The following is a 24,441-nucleotide window of genomic DNA, read 5'->3' as shown; positions in this document are numbered from 1 at the left end:
GAGCTTCTTCAGTGAACACTTATCCGAAATGGGCTATCGCTGGCATAATTAACATGGCTTGCTCAGCTGGCATCAAGGCCTCAGAATTTTGCACCAGCTCAGAAATGAACTTCAGCTCATAATTTAACTTCATTTCAGAATTCCCTCATAAATTTTGGGCACTTCAGTTGTTTTGGTCCGCTCACTGGCAAGGGCTAGTTCAGCGAATCTGGACATTTCTGCATCAATTTCAGTATTAAAACAACAGTTAAGCTCAAAGAATTTCATCATTGAAAAGTTAGAGTCTGAAGTTAAAGCACAAAAACAATTGAACTCAATTTTGGTCAAGGAAGCTAAAACTTCAGAAGAAAAGTTTTTGAAAATAAAACACATAACTGAGTCATGGTGTACCAATTTTAAAAGAGCTGCAAAATGTGTCAATGTACAAGTTCCTCATTAAGTTCAAGTCATTTTTGATGGTGCCTATGATAGAGCTATTGCTATTAGTGAAGTCTGTGCCATAGAACCTTGTTATCAGCCGCCTTCACCACCCAAGATACAAACCAAGGGAAAGAATTCTGAACCAATCAGGTTGGTTCAGAAATCTGGTATTGGGTTCAATGATCCTGATGTTATTGGACAAACCATTGCAGAAGTTGTGTCTGAATCTGATAGGGTAACTGAACTAAAACCTGAGGAACACTTGATATGTCAAAGTTAACAATTACTCAATCTGTGTTAAGTCCATAGTCAAACACAAAAAATAATGTTTCAAAAAGAAACAAAAGGAAAACTAGAGATCAGATTGTTCCAAAAGGGAAAAGTAAGCTGTTGAAAAATGAGAAGTCTAGTTCTACGGGAAATATTTCACCAACAAAATCTGTGTCTAGTTCAAACCACCTTGAGTCTGAATTTGACAAAATGATTTCCAAATATGTTGAGTCCAGAAAAGGTAAGATTTCTGATGACAAAAATTTACTTGCAAAAGTGTCTGATCCTAATGTTGTTGATCAAAGTAAATTAAGGTCTGAATGTAAGAAATCTGGAATTGGCAAAGGTTTTGCACAAAAGGAAACTCTGAATGTTGCTAAAAAGAAATTCAAATCTGGGAAGGGTCAGATTAAGCAACAATGGGTTTCAAAATGTGATAAGAATGTCAGTTCAGTCTCCCAATCTGAGTCAGACCCTATGGTCAGCTCTGGTGAACCCATCCTTGGATGGGTTCCCAAAATGAACTAATCTCTTATTATAAAATGCAGGGCTATCATGATGCACGTACCTAGCACTTGGACAGTGGGTGTTCCAAGCATATGACTGGATGTAAGTCCCTGCTATGTAACTTTAAGACAAGCGCTGGTCCTAGTATTACATTTGGAGATGACTCCCAAGGAAGAACTGAAGGATTTGGAATTTTGTCAAATGGTCCTCTTACTTTCAGAAGGGTTTCTTATGTAAATGGTTTGAAGCACAATATGATTAGTGTGAGTCAATTGTGTGACACTAGCTATGAAGTAAGATTCCGAGCTAATAAGGGTATTGTTCTGGATTTGGAAGGCAATGTTGTGTTAATTACAGAGAGAGATGATTCCTTGTATTCTTTTGACATGAGAAGTGCCACTGTAACAAAAGAAGTGTGTTTCATGTCAAAGAATCAAGATGAGTTGAATTGGTTGTGGCATAAGAGGTTGTCCCTTATGAACTTCAAAGACATCAACAAGTTATGTAAGAAGGAGTTAGTGTCTGGCCTGCCAGTGATCAAGTATGAGAAGGACAAGTTGTGTGGTCCTTGTGAGAAAGGAAAACAACACAAAGCTTCCTTTAAGTCAAAAACATGCTCAACCATTGACAGTTGTTTGGATTTGCTGCACATGGATCTGTTTGGACCAATAAGTACTCCCTCCTTTATTGGAATGAGGTATACTTTGGTCATTGTTGATGAATTTTCAAGATATACATGGGTTTTCTTTTTTAAGCAAAAGAGTGATGCTGCTGACAGTATTATTCATTATATCAAGCAAGCTGAAATACTTTATAAAAGGCCTGTTAGGAAGTTGAGGAGTGACAATGGTACTGAATTCAAAAATGTCACTCTCAACTCATTCTGTAGCGAGAAAGGTATTTCACAAGTGTACTCAGCTTCAAGAACTCCTCAACAGAATGGTGTTGCAGAAATAAGAAATAGAACCCTCATTGAAGCTGTCAGATCCATGATGGCACAAAACAATGTCAAACCTCATTTTTGGGCTAAAGCCATTCACACAACCTGCTGCACTCAAAACAGATCTCTCATTGTGAAAAGACACCAGAAGACTGCATATGAACTTCTTAGGGGGAGAAAACTAGAAATTGGTTTTCTAAGAATGTTTGGTAGTCCGTGGTACATTAGGAATTTGGAAGACCATCTTGGAAAGTTTGAAGAAAAAGCAGATGAAGGTATCCTACTTGGATATGCAACAATGATGAAGGCCTACAGAGTCTACAACAAAAGAACAAGAACAATTGAAAACTCTGGAAATGTCAATATTGATGAAGGTTGCTCTAAGCTAGTTGATGCACATCCTGAAGATGAAAACATTAACTTAGAAGAACTGGTTGTTCCTGAGAATGAGCCTCCCTCTAATCCACTTGTTGAAAACAAGAATGCTCAAACTCAAGGGGAGCAAATTATTGAAGAAGAAAAGCTTCCTTTCTTTGATTGTAAGCAAGATGATCCTACTCCTACTCAAGAAAATATTCAAAATTCATTAAATGACTCCCAAGCTGACTCAGATCATGTTCTGGTACAAGCTGATCTACATGTTCCTCAAGCTGATCAGGCTGGTCCTTCTAATCTGAATCAGCCAATTGTCCAAGAAACCAATCCTGCACAACATGTTACTAAATGGACAAGGAGTCATTCCATAAATCAAAATCATTGGTGATCCATTATCTGGTGTAAAACAAGAAGAAAGGCAACATGCAATTTTTGCATGTTTGTTAATTTTGTAAGCAAAATGGAATTCACTGAGATTGATGAAGCTCTGGCAGATCCATCTTGGGTAAATGCAATGCAAGATGAACTAACACAGTTTGAAAGAAACAAGGTTTGGAAACTTGTTCCAAGACCTCATCATAAGGCTGTGATTGGAACCAAATGGGTCTACAGAAATAAAATGGATGAAAGGGGAGTGGTGACCAGAAACAAGGGAAGATTGGTTGCTCTTGGATATAGACAATAAGATGGGATAGATTATGATGAAACATTTGCTTCTGCGGCAAGACTGGAAGCCATCAGAATGTTCTTGGCTTATTCAGCTCACAAAGGGTTCAAGATTTATCAAATGGATGTGAAGAGTGCATTTGTTAATGGGAATTTGGAAGAAGAAGTCTATGTTGAACATCCTCCAAGTTTTGAAAGCTCAAAGTTTCCTAACCATGTGTTTAAGCTTGATAAGGCTCTCTATGGTCTCAAACAAGCTCCAAGAGCATGGTATGATACTTTGTCTAAATTTCTGTTAGAAAACAAGTTCAAAAGAGGTAATGTTGACAAGACTTTGTTTGTGAGAAATTATAAAGGTGAAATTCTGGGTAAAAGGATACCCCGATGATTTTTATATATAACTGAACCAAAAATACAAGTAATGTGACTAAGGTATCACATTAGTTCATACATACGCAGCTCATACAAAGCTGCATGTAAGCATTAATCTAGCTTCCTTGTTGTATGAGATCCATCGGCAGCTTCCAATCTTCAAGAAGCCTAGCTACGTTAGGTGTATTCTTCATCCTCAAAGTAACCAAACGGTAGTGAACAGTGTTAATAATAACATCTCCCAATTGACCAGTTGAGCACACCTTATTAGAGAAGGTGTGGTTGTTTCTTTCTTGCCAGATAAAATAGGCCGCAGCAGCAACACACAACTTCCCAACAATAACTTGAATAGACTTAGACGTAGCTTTAGGTTGCAAGAAATCAACGATGTCCCTCCATTTAGCAGGTAAGTGTTGCATTCCAGCCTTTCTCTTAATAATACACCAGATTTGCTCCGAATAGCTGCACTCAAAGAAGAGGTGCTCGAGAGAATTCGGACCTGTTTTGCATAAAGAACAAACAAGTAAGTTAAGGTTAGTAGCACTCCCAACGTCCCAATGCCTCATTTTATCATGAGTTATCAGTTTTCCCTTAAACATGAGCCACATATGAAAAGCATGGAGGGGTATACTTTGAGGAAACCATACAAGATGAACCCAGTCTACTTGAGCTTGCCTTAACCAAAGGGTATCCCACACATTCTTTGACGAGAATGTAACCTGATTATTTGATGAGTCCAGCCAACTTAAAGAGTCGAGTTTATGTTGCTGCAAATCAGGAGGTTGGACATGTATTAAAATAGGAAACATGTCATACCAAGCTTGAGGCCAAATCCACCTACCATGTAAAATAAGATCCGCAACTGTACTATTCTGATTAAACGATGCTTTAGCAACCTCTCTTCATGAAATAAAATCAGCAAGAGGACAATGGGGATGCCATTGATCGAACCAAGCTGATGTATTAGTTCCATTACCAATCAATGATCTTATATGTGGTCGAACTCGCTGTCTAAGCTTTAAAATCTTCCTCCATCCCCAACTTACATTTGATGTAAGAGGCACGTCCCAAAAGCTTCCATCGCTAAGTTTATAAGCATATACCCAATCAACCCATATCGAATCACGCTTATTTAGTATACTCCATATATGAGATGCCATTAGAGACTCGTTAACATCCTTTATCTTACGAATGGCTAATCTTCCCTCATACTTGGGTAAGCATACATCCTTCCAAGCAACTTTCGCCTTACCCTTCACCATAGGATAAAGGTGAAATTCTGGTTGTACAAATTTATGTAGATGATATCATATTTGGGTCTAGCAGTGAAAGACTTTGCAAAAAGTTTTCTGATTTAATGTCTGAAAAGTATGAGATGAGCATGATGGGTGAACTTTACTATTTTCTTGGTTTACAAGTAAAACAAACTAAACATGGAATTTTCATAAATCAAGGAAAATATGTTAAATATCTTTTAAGTAAATTTGGTTTTAGTGATTGCTCACCTATGAAAACTCCTATGGGAACTGGTGATAAGCTGAGTGAAAACAAAAGTGGGAAACCTACTGATATCACAGCTTATAGGGGTATGATAGGTTCATTACTTTACTTAAAGGCTAGTAGACCATATACTATGTTTGCTACATGTCTTTGTGCAAGATATCAAGCTAATCCTAAAGAATCACATCTTAAAGCTGTATAGAGAATCTTTAGATATTTTAAGGGTAATCCCAATCTGGGTCTTTGGTATCCCCAAGACTCTGGTTTTGATTTAATTGGATATTCAGATTCTGACTTTGCAGGCTGTAAGATAGATACAAAAAGCACATTAGGAGTTTGTCAATTGCTTGGCAATAGAATTGTAAGCTAGTCTAGCAAGAAGCAGCATTCAGTCTCCATTTCCACTGCAGAAGCTGAGTATGTTACTGCAAGAAGTTGTTGTTCACAAGTCTTGTGGATGCAATTTCAGTTGCGAGACTATGGTGTCACTGCCTCAAAAACTCCTATCTTTTGTGACAATACAAGTGCCATAACGATTTCAAACAATCCTGTGCTTCATTCTAGGACTAAGCACATTGATATCAGATATCACTTCATCAGAGATCATGTGATGAAAGAAGATGTTGAATTTCATTTCATTCCAACTGACAATCAACTTGCAGACTTGTTCACAAAGCCATTGGATGAAAATAGGTTCAGTTATCTTATAAGTAAGCTTGGTATGCTAAATATGTAAGAGGCAGTGAGATAAGTAATAATAAATCCAACCCCTTTAAGTATCATCAATAATTTAAGGGCAAGCTGTGTTGACCCAGACTACCCTCTTTTACTTGGTATTTATCAAGCAAAAATGGGTAAGCTGAGTCTGACCCAACTTAGTAGTTGTTTTTATTATTAAATATCTTAGTGCGTTTTATTAGTTAGAATAATTTATTTTGTGTACTTATTTATCTTATTTTTGGAGTGGGACACGTGTGGTGGTAACAGTATCTTTCTGCAAAAAGTGCGCCCCACTAGTTGTTCTCCTCCAATCAAATCTTTTCTCTCTCTTCCCTCCAAACGGTTATTTTAAAATATATATATCTTGTTAAACTATATATATTCAATTTAACCTAATCCCCAAATCAATTGCATTTTCTCACATATTCTTCTCTTATCTCTGTTTTCTAATCTGTGTCCTGTTACATTAAAATCAATTTCTTTAATTCTTCATTTTAATTTCATTAATAATCAATGGCATCCTCATCATCTGCTTCTACTCAATCTAATAATAATGGTAACAATAAGTCTTCTTCATCGGATTCGGGAGTCCAATACCCAGCTCCGATAAGCGCCAATAAGCTTTCACCTAATGTGGTGGGAAGTGATGTAGTTGTAAGTCCGGCGGGTCTTGATTCTACCAAAATCAAGATAGTAAATCTCGTATGTGCCAATGTTCATCCTCCTTATTGGGCAGAAGGATATGATGACATTGTTGCCTTTTTATGGCATCATCCGTTTGGCAAGATGTTGATTGAAAAGCCAGACTGGGTGTTCCAAGATCTTCTATGTGAATTTTGGGCGAGCTGTGTGGTTGAAAAAACGAAGAAGGGTGATGTTGTAATCAGAGGCACTATTCTCAACGGTAAGAAACAAGTATATATTACTGAGAATAGACTTTGGTCAGCTTTTGAACTTGCCTACATGGATGAAGATGATTATGCTCAGGTTGCAACCCATACAGAGGCCAAAAATGTTTTATCACTGGTTGATTATGCTGGTCCTCTGTCTTCTATTGTTAAAATGAAATTTTTAACTGGCATCTGGACTTACTTATTATGTACTATATGTAAAACTCTTCAAATGAAGGCAGACAGTTTTGATCAGCCTAACGTCTTAGAATTGCAAATTTTTCATTCTATGGTCACTATTGATTTTTAAAGACTTAGTTGGCCGAGTCACCAATAAGACTTTTATCATACCCTATGGTAGAATTCTTGCACTTATCATAGAAACTATTCTTGATGGTGACTACAGCTTGGCAACTGGCCAAACTGTGGAATGTAAGGCCATTAATACTAACATCTTTAATAATCCCAAGGTGACTGCGCAGGGTCTGACCCAAGCAATGCAGATTTACCTTGATTTTTGCATAACAAAAGAAAGAGAACAACAAGCTTTGGAGGAAGCTACCTCTCCTTCGACGCGATCTGAGTCCAACACTCAATCTGCCAATCAGGAGAGTCAAGGTACACAAGATTCTAAATCTCTTAACTCTTCCAAATCTACTTCTTCTTCTTCTTCTTCTAAAAAGGGTGAAGAGTTGGCCACATCATCAGCCACTCTAGCGACACCCTCATCCACCATGTCAAATATCTAATCTAAGAGACCCATTGTTGAGGACTTAGTACCTCACAATGCTAAAAAGATTCGCTCAAAGAAATCTGGATCATCTTCTGGGGTTGACAAATCAACAATAATCAGAATTAAAGTCCCCCAAGGTGCATTAAAAGCTGAGGAATGTTCCGAAGCTGACCCGATCACCCAAGCTGATCAGCTGAAATCACCATACCCATCTGCACTCTCCTAAAATAGTGTAGATGAGAAAAAGGTAACAACTGCTTCTACCTAACCCTCCAAACCGGGTGAAGGTATTGAAACAAAGACCTCCTCCCAAGGTCACACTGTGAGACCACCCATTTCACTATCATCAGCCTCCCAAAAGGTTGATGATAGCATTAAAGGGATAATAGTGGATCCAGCCCAGATCCAACAAGAGTCAGAGTCTATGCACATCATTTCTGAGGATGATCAGCCAAAGGATGCAAATATTGAACGCCAAGGTGACACTGCTTGGATTTCCCAAGCTGGTCAGACTCCTTCTCTCTTACACTCTGAGTCTGCACAGGTTGTCAATGTCTCTCCTAGATCACAAGGAGAGATACAGACCTCAAAAATTCTCCCTCGGGATACTTTGATGCAACAACACACCACTGTAGAAGGGTAATCATCTACCCTTAATATTACACCTGCAGGGTCTGTGTCTGCATCTGTCCTTGGATAGAGGGATCATGTAGGTTACATGGCTCTCTTTAGGGAGGTCATGCTAGCCCCTTGTGCGGAAAAGGGAACCATTGATGGTCCTCACGATGTCAATGAGAATATAGGTCACGTAGGTCATGTAGGTCACGATGTCACTATCTCCAGAAGTGACTCTTCATTTTGATGATGTGCTTGCCCATCCATCCTCAAGGGATGTTCTGATGGAAGATGCCAGTGGAGGAGTAGATCAAAATCAAGATCAACACATTCCCACAGGCCTACAATCTGAATTAAAAGCTAATTCTCCTCAGATTGTTCAGCACATCATCTCATCTGCTAAACCTGGTTATGAGACTCACTCTCATGAGAAAATGATCCTCAACTTCTTTCAGCTCCACCCCCTTCTATATGACCCAATAAACCCTGATATTAAGGATTGCAGGCTGCTCTTTCTAGAGTTAGTGGTCTCAAGGCCAACTACAAGTTCTTCCCAAGCTGCCACTATCTCATTTTCAGATGTGGTAAATCAGCTCACTGAGTTCACTTCAACCTATAAGGTTGAGAACTCAAAGCTGGTTGAAAGCTTGGAAAAGATCCAAAAGGATCAGGAATTGACGGATCTGAAGGTGGAAAAACTGAATCAAGGTCAGACTGCTATGAAAGAAAACTTAAAAAGAGCACTTGACTTGATAGAGAAAAGCCAAAGCAAGCTGACAGAGTCTCCTGATGGTTTCACAAAGGCAATCAATGAGCAAAATGAATTAAACAAGAGCACTCTGGTTGAGATTGAGAAAAGTGCAACCAAGTTCACTATAGATGTATCCATTGAACTCAAAAATGCAAACAAATCTCAAGCTGAATTCAACAAAGAGTTAGTGGACGTATCAAAAAGTGTGGAAACTAAACTGGCCAATCTTCACAATGATTATGTTGATTTGCATAGGGCCTGGTCTGTCAACAACTTAAGAATTGATCAGATAAGTACAAAACTCAATGGAGTCTTTGCTACTCCTGTCAGCTCCTTCCCAGCTGATGATGAGTGAAGCTAGATGATAGAAATAAGAAGGGTAGAAAAGAAAGGGAGGCCAATGATAGAAGAATGGTTGTATTTGGCTAAAATATGGAAGCTGAGATAAAAAGGCCAGAGTCTGAGTCTGGTGGCAAAGGAGATAAGAAGGAAGAAGATGATACTGTTGAGGGGGAGACTTGTGAGAAGTTAGTAGATGTTGGAGAGATACGGAAGGAGACTTGTGAGAAGTTAGAAGATGTTGAAGAGATAATGAAGGATGATAATATGGTGGAAGTTGGAGATAAAGGGAAGATGTTGAGTCACGGATTCGCTGAGAGACTCAGCGAGTGACTCGTTCAGCGAGCTCTTAGCGAGTGCATGCATCTGCAAGCATGATCTATCTTCAAAGTCTAAAGGATATGTTCGATGACTCATCGTCCAGTATTTGTAAGTCAAATATGAGTGGGAATTTGAAGAATAGAAGGATGGTCCCAAGGACACGTGTTGCAAGATGAAGATGAAGCCATGTGACCTTGTACTATTTATGTGCAATGGAATTTCTCTTTCATACCGTTTTTGGAAACAAACAAGATGAAGGAAAGAGACCTCTGCAGATCTGAATGATCCACCAATAGATAGTTGACAACCTTCATGTGTCAACATCTACTAGGGTTGTCATGTGATTCCTTATCTGCCTATAAAAGGAATCACTTGATCTAGCCACCATCTTGTTGGTGTGTTCCACAGTCTTTACTTTATTCTCTTTGCTTATTTGTTAAGTTTTTGTGTGTTCAAAAACTTAACGAATCTTTTCTGTTTATTGTTGTTGTAAAACAACCATCCATGTTTTCATCGTTTAGTTTGAAATACATATAACTAAACCAATTCTTTACTACTCGTCTTTAATCTTGTTATTTCATATTTGCAATTTAAGTTAGTAAATCAAACACAAGAAGTGCATTCGAGGACCATCAATTGGTATCAGAGCCACTGCTCCTAAGTCATTGGAACAAGATTGTTTTGCCTCTTGTGTTTACATTATTTTCTTTACTGTTTAAATCTTAAAACCTTTTTTTTCTTTCTTAAAGATGTCGTCTGTACCCACTCTGGTTAACACGCGTGACTTTGGTTACGTCTCTATTCCTCCAAAATTTGAGCCAAAAGACTTTGGCTCATGGAAGGAACGAATGTTACTACACATAGTGGGTGTAGAACCATACCTTATGACCATCTTAAATGAAGGTCCTTACATACCCATGTATGTCCAAAGGACACTAGGTGCTACACCTGATGCTCCTGAAATTGTGACTGATCTGGTAAAGCCAGAAGTCCAATGGACTGAACAAGAGTGAAAGCTCGTCAATCTTGATTCAAGATTGAAAAATATGATCATCACCACTCTTCCTACTGAGGTGATGAAACTAGTCATTAAATTCTCCACTTCAAAAGAAGTTTTGGAAAGACTAGTGAGCACTTATGAAGGGTCATCTGACTTGATTAAAATCAAGAAAATTGACCTAAAACGTGCCTACAAAAATTTCTTTTCTCTTCCTGATGAAAGTCTCGAGGGCACATATACCCGGTTCAAAGGGTTGCTCAATGACATGACAAATGTTGGTATTACCCATGACAATTTTGAGGTATGCCACAAGTTCGTCGACTATCTTCCCCTTAAATGGCAGAATTTAAGACAAATCCTCCGTACCACTAAAAAGATTCAAGAACTGGATCTTGAGGAATTGTTTGGGACTCTTCAATTTGAAGAGAAAGCCTTGGCTCAAAATATTAGAGCCTCTGCAGAATCTAGGAGACATGCTGGCTCCTCTTCCGCAGCTAGCACTTCTGCAAATCCTTCATCTCTACTGAGCCCATCTACCCCAATGATGGTGTCAGCACCTCTACTCTTCTAGCATCCATTCAAGCTCCTGTTGATGAGCTTGATGCTGAAGAGAAACAAGAAATGTTCAGTGATTTTGTGGAATTTGCCTTAATCATTGGAAAGAAATACTCCAGAAAATGGAACAACCGTAAGTCGGTTGCTCCAAATAAGCCTCCTGTGGATAAATCACAGGAAGAATGCTGGAAATGTGGCGGAAAAGGCCATTATCAAAAGGAGTGCAGGGTTTCTATCCCAACTCCTGCTGCTCCAAGAACTAAGTCATCTAAATCTGCTGATGAATACAGGAACAAGTATTATCAGCTCAAAGCCAAAATGGCTGAAACTGAAGAAGCCAAAACACCAGGCAAAGGTCTGGTTGCTGAAGAGCATGATTGGGCTGATTCAGATGACTCTGATGATGAGGAGTATGTTGACACCATGTGTCTCATGGCTCTGGCTGATAGTGATGCGCTGACAAAAGACCAAGTCTCAACAAGTCAGTGGGTCAACGTCACTGTCAAAAAGGTACATGCTCTTCTCTCATCTGCTGACGAGGACAAGACCAAAATTCTTGAATCCTTGTCATGTGATCTTCAGTTCGTAGAAACTCTGCGCGCTGAAGCTCACTCAAAACTCCTTTCAGTAAGTTCTGAATTGAGTGAAAAATCTGAAAAACTCAACAGACTAAAGAATGTTCATGTAGAACTTCAGTCACATGAGTTGCTGACACAAAAGCTTCAGCTTGAGAATGAAAAACTTAAGCTTGAAGTCCTCAATCTCAAGAAGATTGTGACCTCTTGGTCAAAAGCTTCTAAGTTTCATCATCAATGTCTCAGAGAACAAGTCCCTGCACAAGTTCAGGCAGCGATAGGTGAAGATTTTGAATCTACTACCTGTCTCGCTAACACGTTTAAAGATGATGTGAAACCTGAAATCTCAATCCCCCCATCTGGTATTACTTCTCCTGAGGAAATGAAAAAGTGGTATTTTGTTAAAGGAAATGATTATCACACTGAAATGGACGCTGGATCCTCCTCATCTCTATCCAGCGACCCTTCAAATTCTTCTGAAGCTAAAATCGCTAGCTCATCTTCATCCTCTAACAATATGTTTTCCCATCTACCTATTGTGGCATGATGCCACATGAAGGTAAAATCCAATACTCTCCCAATGAAACATTTCATGGAGACATCTCAAGTGATGGGTACAAATCCATTGCTCCTCAGCAACTTACCTTGAAAACGGCTGAGACTTTCAAAAGAAGTACTGTTGCTGTGGCTTATGATTATAGCACGCCTCAGCGAGCTGACCATCCTAAACAGCAACCTCAATCCATCTTGTCTGATCCTTTTCCTTCTAAAGTCTCAAATGCTGAGGAACCTCAGCATGAACGTCTTATGGTGAGACGTGTAAAGTTTGGAGATGCTAGGTTTCAACATGAAAGCTCACCTCAAGCTAAACCTGTTGTCCATCAGCAGGCTACTCAGTCATCTCCACCTCGATCAATTCTGAGACACTCAACTCCTCAAAGAGGTAAGATGCCTCAGTCAGTTAATAGAACAACCACTCCTCAGCGAGGGTGCATTCCTCAGCAACGAATGAGGAGTGTAACTCCTCAGCGAGGAAATGTTCCTCAGCAACAAATAAGGAGTGTGACTCCCCAAAGAGGACACTTGCCACATCAACAAGTGAGATCCTCCACTCCTAACAGAGGACAACTGTCCTCTCAACAGGTACAATCTTCTGTTTCTATTGGAGAATACCTCCCTCACAGACAAGGGAGGTCTGCTACTCCAAATCGTCAATCTAGGTCCACCACTTCCAGCAGAGTGCATCTACCTAGGACTTCCTACTCTCAATCAAATCTGAAACAAGCCTGGAGTGTTTTAAGAGGATCACAAGTTGCCTCCTCTTCCACTCCTCGTCTAGATGACCCCACTGGACAATCTCTCTTGGGTCCTCCTCCGCCCTCAAGGAATTCTCGCAAGCAAAAATCAAAGCCTAAGTCCAAAGCAAAGACCAAGGCTTCAACCTCTTCAGACCCTAAAATTGTTGAACTTGCACAACAAGTCAATGACTTGTCTTCTCAACAATCAACAAAACAACTCCTCAAATAGAAAATGCTATCTTTGTGGCATTAGAGGACATGTTGCAACTGACTGCATTGGCTCAAGAGATGCTCCTGAAGTGATTGTGCAAACAAGTACTTCCACTTCAGCATGTGTCCCATCACCTGACCCTGTCAGTGAAACCATCTCATCAACTAGGATCCGCGAGAGCCCTCCTGATGAATCTATCATCATTGACACTGGCTCTGTCACTGGCCCTTATAGCACTCATCAAACTAATTTAGCTGATTATGTTGCCGCTCAACGTATTGATATTCCTCATTCTCAGAGTGTCATTGGGGACGACCAGCGATGCTGGTTGAATTTAGTGCTCCCAATGTTGTCAGCAACTTTGTTATTCTTCAAGAAAATGGGAGTAACACAATGCCCACTGACGAGAATGACGGAACCCATATGCTTGCTGACTTGGGAAACTATCCCACTCTCGAGGAAGCTCTTTCAACTGAGCCAACCACTACCTCTGATGCACCTATTCTTAATCCTGCTGACATGCCTGTCAGCGAATTTGAAAGTGGACCAATCTAAAACCTTCTATTTTATCCTTGCAGGGTTCACTGGGAAAAGGAGTGTGGTATTTGGACAGTGGATGTTCAAAACACATGACTGGCTCAAAGACCTTGCTGGATAACTACGTAGAGGCTGCTGGCCCTACTATAGTGTTTGGTGATAATTCCACCGGATAAACTGAAGGTTATGGTCTTCTCTCAAATGGGTTAGTCAAATTCTCCAAAGTTGCCTATGTAAACGGATTAAAACACAATCTTATAAGCATTAGTCAACTTTGTGACGCTGACTACAAAGTTATTCTTGATAAACATCAAGGGACTATTGTAAATATTAACAAGGAAGTCGTATTGGTAGCTCCCAGAAAACAAGATGTATATCTTGTTGACTTCACTCCTATCAAAACTGATAGCGAGACTTGTTTCTTTGCCAAGTCAGTAGCTGAACTAAATTGGTTATGGCACAAGCGGTTGTCGCATGTGAACTTCAAAACCATAAATTCACTAGCTAAGAAAAACTTGGTTCGTGGTCTTCCTCATCTATCCTTTGAAAAAGATAGACGGTAAAGGCTATAGAGCTACCTTTAAAACTAAGCAAGCCAACTCTGTCAAAGGATGCTTTCATCTTCTCCACATAGACCTCTTTGGTCCTGTGAATGTCCAAAGTCTAAGAGGTAGCAAATACACCTTAGTTATCGTGGATGAATATTCGCGATACAATTGGACTATCTTCCTTCACTCCAAGAGTGATGCTTCTGATGAGATCATAAATTTTATTAAGAAAATGGAAAATCTCAATGGCATAAGGGTTAAAGAACTCAGAAGCGATCATGGTACTGAGTTCAGAAACCACACTCTTAAATCCTTTTGTGATGATCAAGGGATCTCACAAAATTTCTCGTCTGTTAGAACTCCTGAGCAAAATGGTGTCGCTGAAAGAAGAAATAGAACACTTATCGAGGCAGCGAGAACAATGCTCAGTGAGTCCTCCCTTCCAAACAAATCTTGGGCTGAAGCTGTCAACACAGCTTGTCACACCCAGAATCGCTCTCTAATTGTCAAGAGACATGATAAGACAGCATATGAAATTTTAAGAGGAAAGAAACCTCAAATTACATACTTTCATGTGTTTAGATGCCCTGTATTCATTCTGAATAATAGGGATCACCTAGGCAAATTTGATCCCAAAGCTGATGATGGTTACTTTGTAGGATATTCATCTATAAGCAAAGCATTTAGAGTATTTAATATTCGCCTTCAAAAAGTAGATGAATCCATTTATGTCACTTTTGATGAAAGCTCATCTGCTTTAAAAGACATACAATCCTCTTCTTATGAAGAAGTATTTAGTGAGTTCACTAATCCTTCAAATGAGGAAGCTGACTCATTTTCTAATGCACCTTGTACCTTACCTGAATGTCATCAGCAGACATCTCAAGATACATCAGTAAGTATTGATGAGGAACAAGTTGTTGCTCATATTTACTCTATTGAGCCAGTTGCGCCTATTTTGAGATCAATCCAGGCTGCCTCAGCCAACAATAGATCATTAACTAAGGAGGTTCATGATCTCGCTGAGGATGAGTTTCATGATGCCTCAGCAAATGCTGAGGATATGGAGTCTGCTGACGACTCCAACATCAATGATAACTCAGCTCAGTCAAATGACTCAACTGATCATCCGGTGGCTGAACCCACTGTCATCAGTGACTTCTCCCCATACAATCCTCTCTCTGCTGTCCCCATCACTCAATCTTCCGTTGATACTCAACTAGGCTCTCCAAGTGTTCCTGCACTTAGGTGAATAGCGAGTCACCCCGCTCACCAAGTCATTGGTGATCCTCAGCAGGGTATTGTCACTCGATCAACGACAAGAAACACATGTCTTTATGTAAACTTCTTGTCAATGATCACTCCCAAAAATATTGGTGAAGCAATTGTTGATCCCTCTTGGGTTGCTGCCATGCAAGAGGAATTAACCCAATTTCAACGACAACATGTTTGGTTTTTGGTTCCTTTACCACCTGGTAAGGAACCAATTGGTACCAAATGGGTGTATAGAAACAAAATGGACGAAGACGGTGTTGTTATACGTAATAAGGCTAGGCTGGTTGCACAAGGTTATCTTCAAGAAGAAGGACTCGACTTTGATGAAACCTTTGCTCCAGTGGCCAGATTAGAAGCTATACACTTATTTTTGGCACATGCTGCTTATCAAGACTTCAAAGTCTATCAAATGGATGTTAATAGTGCCTTCCTAAATGGAAAACTCGATGAAGAAGTCTATGTCGAACAGCCACCTGGTTTTGAAGATCCAGCCAAGCCACATCATGTCTCTCGTCTTCATAAGGCTTTATATGGTCTTAAACAAGCTCCTAGAGCTTGGTACGACACCCTCTCTGAATTTCTCCTCTCTAACAACTTTCAGTGAGGATCTATTGACAGCATTCTTTTCATCTTTTGAAAAGGCGCTCATATACTGTATGTCCAAATTTATGTTGATGGCATTATCTTTGGATCCTCAAGCACTAAACTATGCAAAAAGTTTAGCTCCCTTATGTCATCTCACTTTGAAATGAGTATGATGGGAGAATTAACCTTCTTTCTTGGTTTGCAAATACGTCAGCTCGCTGATGGTATTTTCATCAATCAAGAAAAGTATATTCGAGACATGTTGGCTAAATTTGATATGTCTGATATTTCTCCCAAGCCAACTCCCATGTCTCCTCCCAATAATCTCCATGCTGATGCTGACGGTAAGCATGTGAACCCCACTCACTATCGTGGGATGATTGGCTCGCTAATGTATCTCACAGCGAGTCGTCTTGATATCATGTTTGCCACTTGCCTATGTGCACGATATCAAGCGTCTCCAAGAGAATCTCATCTTCTCGCTGTCAAGCGCATCTTCAAATACCTGAAAGGTACTATGACCTTAGGTCTTTGGTATCCCAAGGAGTCCAATTTTGATCTTGTTGCTTACTCCGATTCTGACTATGCTGGCTGCATGTTAGATCGAAAGAGTACCAGTGAAGGATGTCAACTGTTGGGGGGGGGAGGTTAAGTAGTTGGTCTAGTAAGAAACAGCATACAGTGTCCATCTCCACTGCTGAAGCAGAATATTTGTCGGCTGCGAGTTGTTGTGCACAAGTCCTCTGGATGAAACACTAACTCGCTGACTTCGACTTAGATTACACTAAGATTCCCATTATGTGTGACAATACAAGTGCAATTGCTATCACACATAATCCCGTTCAACATTCCAAGACCAAACACATAGACATTAGGTATCATTTCATACGTGACCATGTCATGAAAGGGGATGTTGAAATTTATTTCATTCCCACTGATGATCAACTCGTTGACATTTTCACAAAACCCTTAGATGAAAAGAGATTTAAAGATCTTGTCAGTAGTTTGGGAATGTTGAATGATGACTCAGCTACTTAACTTACATATGATTTGTAAGCTAAGATTTTGTCAGCAAGTTTGAGTATGTCTTGTTTGCTAAACAAAATAAAGGCAATGGAAAGCCAAAAGTTTCCATCTAGTCCAATAGCAAACGGTTAATGAAAGACTTATAAAATCCGATGATGGCTGACAATTTGCCAAAAATTGTATCTCAGCGACCATATGTGTATCATATGCTCGCTGACATCTAATAGAAAACGTGTCCTTATCAATGTGTTTGCTGAGGCATGATCTATTAAAATAATAGTTGTTGGATTTTAACATATTAAATAAAACATAGGATTAGATCTGAAACTAACTATCTTGAATGTAACTATGTTGACAACATGGCAGTCTTTTGAGCCATATGATATATATTTTACAACAAAAAGTTACCCACTTGTTTTACTTGAGTATGTCACCTGTCCAGTTGAGACTGTGACTGTGCCTCTGACGGTCTGGCCCTGTCAGACGCATACGGCGCACACTCAAGTTTTTGTAAATATTTTTTTTAAAACGTTACTCACAAAGGTTTTTTTTATATATATATATATATATTTACAGTTGTTAAAAACAACTGTACATGTTGAAAATGAGAAGAGAGAGAGAAAACTTCTTTGTCCTTTCATTTGACCAATCATGTTCCATCACCATACCCTATATATACAAACTCATACTCATATTTTCATTTTCATGCTTTCTTTCAACTATTCATCTTTGTCTAATCTCTAAATCATACTACCTATTTCCTTTGATCTTTACATCTTCTAATCTTCTTCCAAACTTCATAAATGGCATCATCATCTGAAACTCCATCCGCTTCCGCCGCCACTCAACAATCTCAAAAATCCTATCTAAATTCCTCTACTTTCTCTCCATCTCCTAATATTGTCAAATCTTCTAAGATCTCCTTTACTGCTTCTGAGATGGTTCTTAAACCTAATAACCATCTCGGCTCATCTGACGTACCTAAAGATACAAAAGGATATAAGCCTATGCTGGATTTCATCCATGCTTCCCCTGCCAGTCATTGTATAATGGCAGATCTGGAGAAGATTTATGTTCATCTTCTTCGTGAGTTCTGGTAGACATGTAACTATGAGGAGTCCACCCAGTCGATCGCTGGCACTGTTCGAGAAGGAACAAAGTCCATCACCATCACTCCAGCATCATTACGCCATACTCTTCGTTTCCCACAAGAAAATAATGACAATACTTTTGTAGAAGCTGCTGAAGATGATGAATAGAAGGCATGGTTGCCTTCCATCGGGTATAATCACAACCTGAGGAACCCTCCGGTGATCCCAAGAAATCCCTTGAAACAAAATCTCCCCAGGATCTGGAGAGTTCTAATCACTCATGTGATCCAGTGTATGGGTGGTAACTCTGGATCTTATAATCAGGCGTCTTCAACTTCGATGCCTATTATCCACACTCTGGCTAAAGGAAGATTCGTGGACTTCGCCTTGATGATCTTCAATGATATGAAGAACAAGGTCTCTCTGAACAACAGATCTCACATAGTGCCTTTTGTGAGAATTTTCTCTCTTATCTTCAAAGAGGCGCTGGGTGATGAATATGACCTACCAAATGCTGCCACAATTCAAGTTGCAAGGGTCGGCAGCAATATCTACAAGCAACCTGCTGAACATTTGGTTGCTCGCCTCACTGCACATATAAAAGAGGTACTCTTCTCTCTAAACTCTTCTTTATACCCTAAAGACAGCGACTGGGAGGTAACACTTCTTTCTGATGAAGTGGCTGTTACGGTCGCTGTGGACGCCGAAATGCCTTCTGAGGCTGGTTCGCTGATAAACCCCCCAGCGACCTCCAAAGCCTCTAAAAAGACCAAAATTAATCCTAAGGCAGCGTACCTAACACAAAATTTACAATCTTCACCCTCCACTGTCGTCCCAAAACGAAAGCGGAGTGATTCAAAGGGCAAACCAAAGGTTAGGAAGTCCTCTATGCCCAAGGACACTATGTACCCAAGCCACCCCATCAGCAGCCTCCCAACAGGCTGTTGACGAGTTAAATGGGAACAGCAGGCAGCCACCTCAAATTTCTGTAGGAGAGGTTGGTGAAGAAACTGGGTCACCCTAACCCAATAGAGGTCAAAGTGCAACTCCACCCCAAATAAATATTCCCCCTTCTTCTTCTCAAATACCTTCTGAGTCGTTGACAGCAGCCAGATCACAGGTGATGCCAGAGTCAACTCCCTCTACGGCCGATGATACCTTAGTGCAACAACACACTGAGGTTGAGGCACCAAGTTCCCTTTCCCCAAATTCTATAAATGTCTCGGAAACTGTTTGTGCAGGGACCGAGACTAACATTTTTGCAGATCTTGAGATGGAAGATGACAATGGCAGCAAGTTTGATCCACAAGATTCACATGCTGAAGTTACACTCGCTGCCGCTGAAGAAAGTGAAAAAGAAGTGGTTGTTGGTGAGTTTTTGGAAGGTGACTTGGGCTACATCATGGTTGCTGAACCACAAAATGATGAAGAAATGCCTGAGATGTTAGCTGACATGCCCCCTCCTCCTTCATATTCTCCAAGACCCACAACAATTTTTGAACCTGTGGGACACTTTGGAAAGTTTGAAACTGAGCTCAATAAAGAAGAATTGCATAGAAGGAAGGATCTATGCAAAAATCAACGCATCAGGCCAGGAGTGTTTGTTGAAGTCGAAGAACTGGATGATGAAATGATAATGGAAGTGCCCCCTATGCATCATCCAGATTTCTTTGGCACTCCCTACTCCAAGTACCCAGTTTCACTAAGAACTTTAAGGATGCCAGAGCTTGACGATGCTGAAAGAATGTACACCGCAGTTGATTTGCCTGGGCTTGATTATGTTGAAACATATCAATTGCAAGAACTGTTGAGAAGAATACAGGTGTGTCAAAGTCAAGGGAATAGGCATGGGTACTTATTTGCATGCTTGGTTGATCAGGTTGCCCAAGTACACTTAGAAGCTCATACAAACTTTCAATACTTGGTGCATAGCAGTGACAACCTTAATGATGGGCTGGCTGAGCAAAAAGATGTTATTATCAGAATGATTAAGGCTCAGCAGCAACACACTGCCTCAAATGAAAGACTCTTCAAGCAAAATCAAACTCTTCTTAATGCAAGCATGAATCGGGTTAGTGTCTCAAACTTCTCTATCTCTGCCTCGCTGAACAAACTCAAAGAACAAATAGCCAAGTCAGCGACGGCCACTGAAATCACTGCCCTCCTCTCTTCTCTTCAACAACTCTCCCAATCCAACATTCTCTTCACTGCTCATCTTAACCATCTCCAAAATTCTATAAACTCCTTCTCTCGAAGTCAGAACAATTTCCTTTCCACTCTCACCAACGAGATAGCTTCTCTTAAATCTTCTCTAAACTTCTCCTCTTCGGCTACTGATAAGCTAAGGATAGATGAATCCATCAGCAGCTAACGCAAGCTTGAAAAGGAGGTCTATGACCTCAAAGAAATGATGAAGGAAATGATGGGTCTCCTCAAAAAGGAAAAAGTGGAAGTAGCAAGTACTCCAGCTACTTCCAAGGGGAGAAAACTGTTGTCAATGAGGAGACCCCAATTGCTGAAAGTGTCCCCCTCGCTGAGAAGGTCAGTGAACCGGCAACAAGTGTTGAGGGGGAGCAAGCTGAGAAGGTTGTTAAACCGGCAGCTGAAAAAGAAATAGTGGAGCCCGTTGAAGATGTGCCAGTGAGGCCGATAAACGTGTCCACTTTCAAGCCAACTGCTGAGTTTCATGCTGCCCTTGTAAAGTAATATGCTGATAAGGGAAAAGCAGCAGCAGTGATTCAAAGCAAACCCCCTAAGGTTCCCATCTTAGCAACAGCACAGCAAGACAAGCTCATGTCTGGTGCTTTTCCCAAGTCTTCTTCAAAAGCATCTGCTGAACTCACTCCCACTGAGATATATAGTCATTCAAAAAGAGTTGAAGAAAAAGCAAATTCAAGAAGAACTATCCCAGAAACTGATAATTGAATTAATTGTAAATGAGGAACTTGAGGATGCTGATGATGAGACCAAGAGGTTAGCCGAGAAGTCTGGTGGCTTGGAAGCTTTAAAAAAGAAAGAACTTGAATTCTTTGCGAATAAGGAGAAGAAGCTTGAAGAAGCATGCCAAGCCTATCTTACTTCAAGAGATGTAAGGCAGAGAAAAGAAGAGATTATGTGGATCAAGCCTGCTCTTACTCAGAAAGGAATGAACCTTCAAGTTTAGAGGAAAGGTGTGCCCAGGATGTTCACTCTTAAGAATGTCAAATCTGACACTCTTGGGCCCACCGAGTAGATCGAGATCTATAAGCTCATCAAAGACAACAAAACACCGGTCTTTGATCCACTTCTTAAGATGGCTGGTGACTCAATCAAGAATACAAGGAGGATGGAGAAAAAGTACAATGTCGAGGATTCGTTGCTCAGCAAAGCAAGACATCCATATCCTCCTCCTCCATCTCAGCAACCCAGAAGTGGTGTCAAGAGGGCAGCTTCTGGTCAGGCTACTTCCTCCTTCCCTACTATGCTTAAAGATCTACCAAAATCTGACATTGGGGAGGAATCTTCGCATGCCTTCAAGAATGCTATTTGTGGAAGGATTGTACAGTGAAGATCTAGGAGGTTTTTGCTTCTCAAATGTTCATGGTCATGAACTCTTCTTTAGGACCAGTGAAATTTCCATCGCTCCCTCTGGATTTCTTGTTAAATTAAGAAAATATTGTTCAAGGACTTCAAACAATCCAAGATTCATCAAGCTAATTGATCAAGAGCTAATGAAGTCCGAAAGACAAAAGGATAAGGCATTCATATAAGCAAAACAAGAATCTGTGTGAGAGTAGATTAATACTTGTAATTTTTACCTCTTGTCAAATATCTGTTAATGCAAACCTTCTACTCAGCTAAGTCTCCTCAGCGAATAGGGGGAGATTGTTGAGTCATGGATTCGCTGAGAGACTCAGCGAGTGACTCGTTCAGCGAGCTCTCAGCGAGCGCATGCATCTGCAAGCATGATCTATCTTCAAAGTCTAAAGGATATGTTCGATGACTCATCGTCCAGTATTTGTAAGTCAAATATGAGCGGGAATTTGAAGAATAGAAGGATGGTCCCAAGGACACGTGTTGCAAGATGAAGATGAAGCCATGTGACCTTGTACTATTTATGTGCAATGGAATTTCTCTTTCATACCGTTTTTGGAAACAAACAAGATGAAGGAAAGAGACCTCTGCAGATCTGAATGATCCCAATAGATAGTTGACAACCTTCATGTGTCAACATCTACTAGGGTTGTCATGTGATTCCTTATCTGCCTATAAAAGGAATCACTTGACCTAGCCACCATCTTGTTGATGTGTTCCACAGTCTTTACTTTATTCTCTTTGCTTATTTGTTAAGTTTTTGTGTGTTCAAAAACTTAACGAATCTTTTCTGTTTATTGTTGTTGTAAAACAACCATCCATGTTTTCATCGTTTAGTTTGAAATACATATAACTAAACCAATTCTTTACTACTCGTCTTTAATCTTGTTATTTCATATTTGCAATTTAAGTTAGTAAATCAAACACAAGATGTGCATTCGAGGACCATCAGAAGACCTCTCAATCTGTCCTTGCACAAGCTGATGCAGCTCTAAAATATGTTGTCGCTGATTCATCTGCCAGTGAAGATCGAACTACTTTAGGCCAATATATGATGAAGAAAAGAGATGCTGGTGAAGGCTCAAGTGGTGCAAAGGGTTCTCACTGAGGAAGAAAAGGACTGGGAGCTTGCTGCAGTAAATGCAAAAGAAATGGGAATTTCTGTTAAAGATGCATATAAATTAATGATAGAAGACAAATTGGAGAGATTGAAGTGATTTTCTTTGGAATCTAATTTTGAGCTGGCCAAGGCACTACAAGAACAACTAATTGAAGAAGATGAAGAGTTGGCAGCTATAGGATCAAGGAAGAATGAAAGCAAGAAGATGAAGAAAGTGAAGGTTTACACTACTCTTTCACAGAAAGTTTGAGATGTCAAGAAAAGTGTTGAAGCTCATGCTGGATGGGAAGCTCTGGATGTGAAGAAAGTTCAACAAAGATTAAATTACAAAAAATATCCAGAGACCATCTTTCAAGTTCAGTAAAGAAGAAGAAAAAGTCAAACCATTCCCAGCATCAGATGTACAAGATAAGGTTATGAAAATGCTTGGGAAACTTATGATTTAAACAATCTGTTTGATCTAGGTTACACTGAGTGGGTTAAATTACATGACATCATTTTCAACCAACCTGGCATTCATAGAGAAACTGTCTTGGAAGCACTTGAGAAGAAGTTGGCTATTGTTTTGAAAAACAAAATTAATGTGTCAAGTCTTCCAAGACCAAAGTATTATGATATGGAAGAAGATGAGTCTGAAGAGCCTCTCAAGAAAAGAAGAAGAAAACAAGTTAATCTTGATGGTCCTGAAGGAGATCACTCAGATTTCATAAAGAACTTAAATCCTTCAGAACTACTTGAGCAATTGGCACCTAAAGCTCTAGACAAACTTCTCAACCATCTCAATCGGTCTCTACCAGTTGGTGTACAAGATGCAAGAGTTAGATTACACATTACCGAGCCTGAGCATGGGATGTATTGTGCAAATGCAAGAGGGCAACTAGTCTCCCAGAGAACTACAGAGATCAGGTAGTTACCTACAATGCATCTCTTTACCTTGTATAGATTTTGTGTCAATCTTGGTGAGCAAGGTAATGGGTATGAGCAGTCTCTGATTGATGAAGGACTAGATAGATTGATGTTATAGTTGCCCCTTCATTTGAAGTAAAACAAGAAACTGGTGACATTTTAGGAGGTCAATAGATTTGATTTGGAAATTTTTTTCCTATTTGTAATGCTTCATGTATATAAAATCAGTTCTCTTGTAAAAAGTTGTTATTAGATTTAAAAGAACCAAAAACATTCAAAGGGTCACAAGCTGTTAGTAATATTTTATTTGATTCTTTGTAAGCTGATAGTTAAAAAAGTGTGTTTGGTTTTGTCATCATAATAGGGGGAGATTGTTGAGTCCCAATGCTATTTGTAAATTTGGTGATGACAAATCTGATGTATAAACACTTAGTAATCTTTTGGTTCTTGTAATCTGATCTGGGTCAGACTAAGCTGACACAACTTACGATCTGTAACTAACCCAGATCATGCTTCATATATTGTAATTGTTTATCCTATGGAAGCAAGTGTTGTTCAAGCTGCATCAATTGGTCATAACATTCAATCCAAATTGAAGAGGAGGATTGAAGATAGAAGACGAAGCTGATAATGGAAGTCAGCTTGGGATTAGCAGTCTGCTTGAAAACACTTGGACAGATTTGCTCCTGACAAACGAGCAATCTGTGTCTGACAATGAAGTG

At 39.8% G+C, this 24,441-nt stretch overlaps 1 protein-coding gene across 1 annotated transcript; it reads left to right on the top strand.

Annotated features, from left to right (window-relative positions):
• Window positions 1-14,564: 14,564 nt before the first annotated feature.
• LOC122604324 lies at window positions 14,565-15,395 on the top strand. The gene has a single exon (XM_043777212.1). It carries the CDS (start codon window positions 14,565-14,567, stop codon window positions 15,393-15,395), a length of 831 nt encoding a protein of 276 aa, XP_043633147.1.
• The last annotated feature ends 9,046 nt before the right edge of the window (window positions 15,396-24,441 follow it).

Source organism: Erigeron canadensis, chromosome 6, assembly GCF_010389155.1.
Source record: "Erigeron canadensis isolate Cc75 chromosome 6, C_canadensis_v1, whole genome shotgun sequence".
Classification (NCBI taxonomy): Eukaryota; Viridiplantae; Streptophyta; class Magnoliopsida; order Asterales; family Asteraceae; genus Erigeron; species Erigeron canadensis.
Note: the sequence above shows the minus strand (reverse complement) of the source record. Positions and strands in the feature narration are given on the sequence as shown.

Bases quoted from the DNA above. Each gene is read 5' to 3' on its own strand.
- LOC122604324 (XM_043777212.1), top strand. From the start codon at position 14,565: ATGCTCAGTGAGTCCTCCCTTCCAAACAAATCTTGGGCTGAAGCTGTC.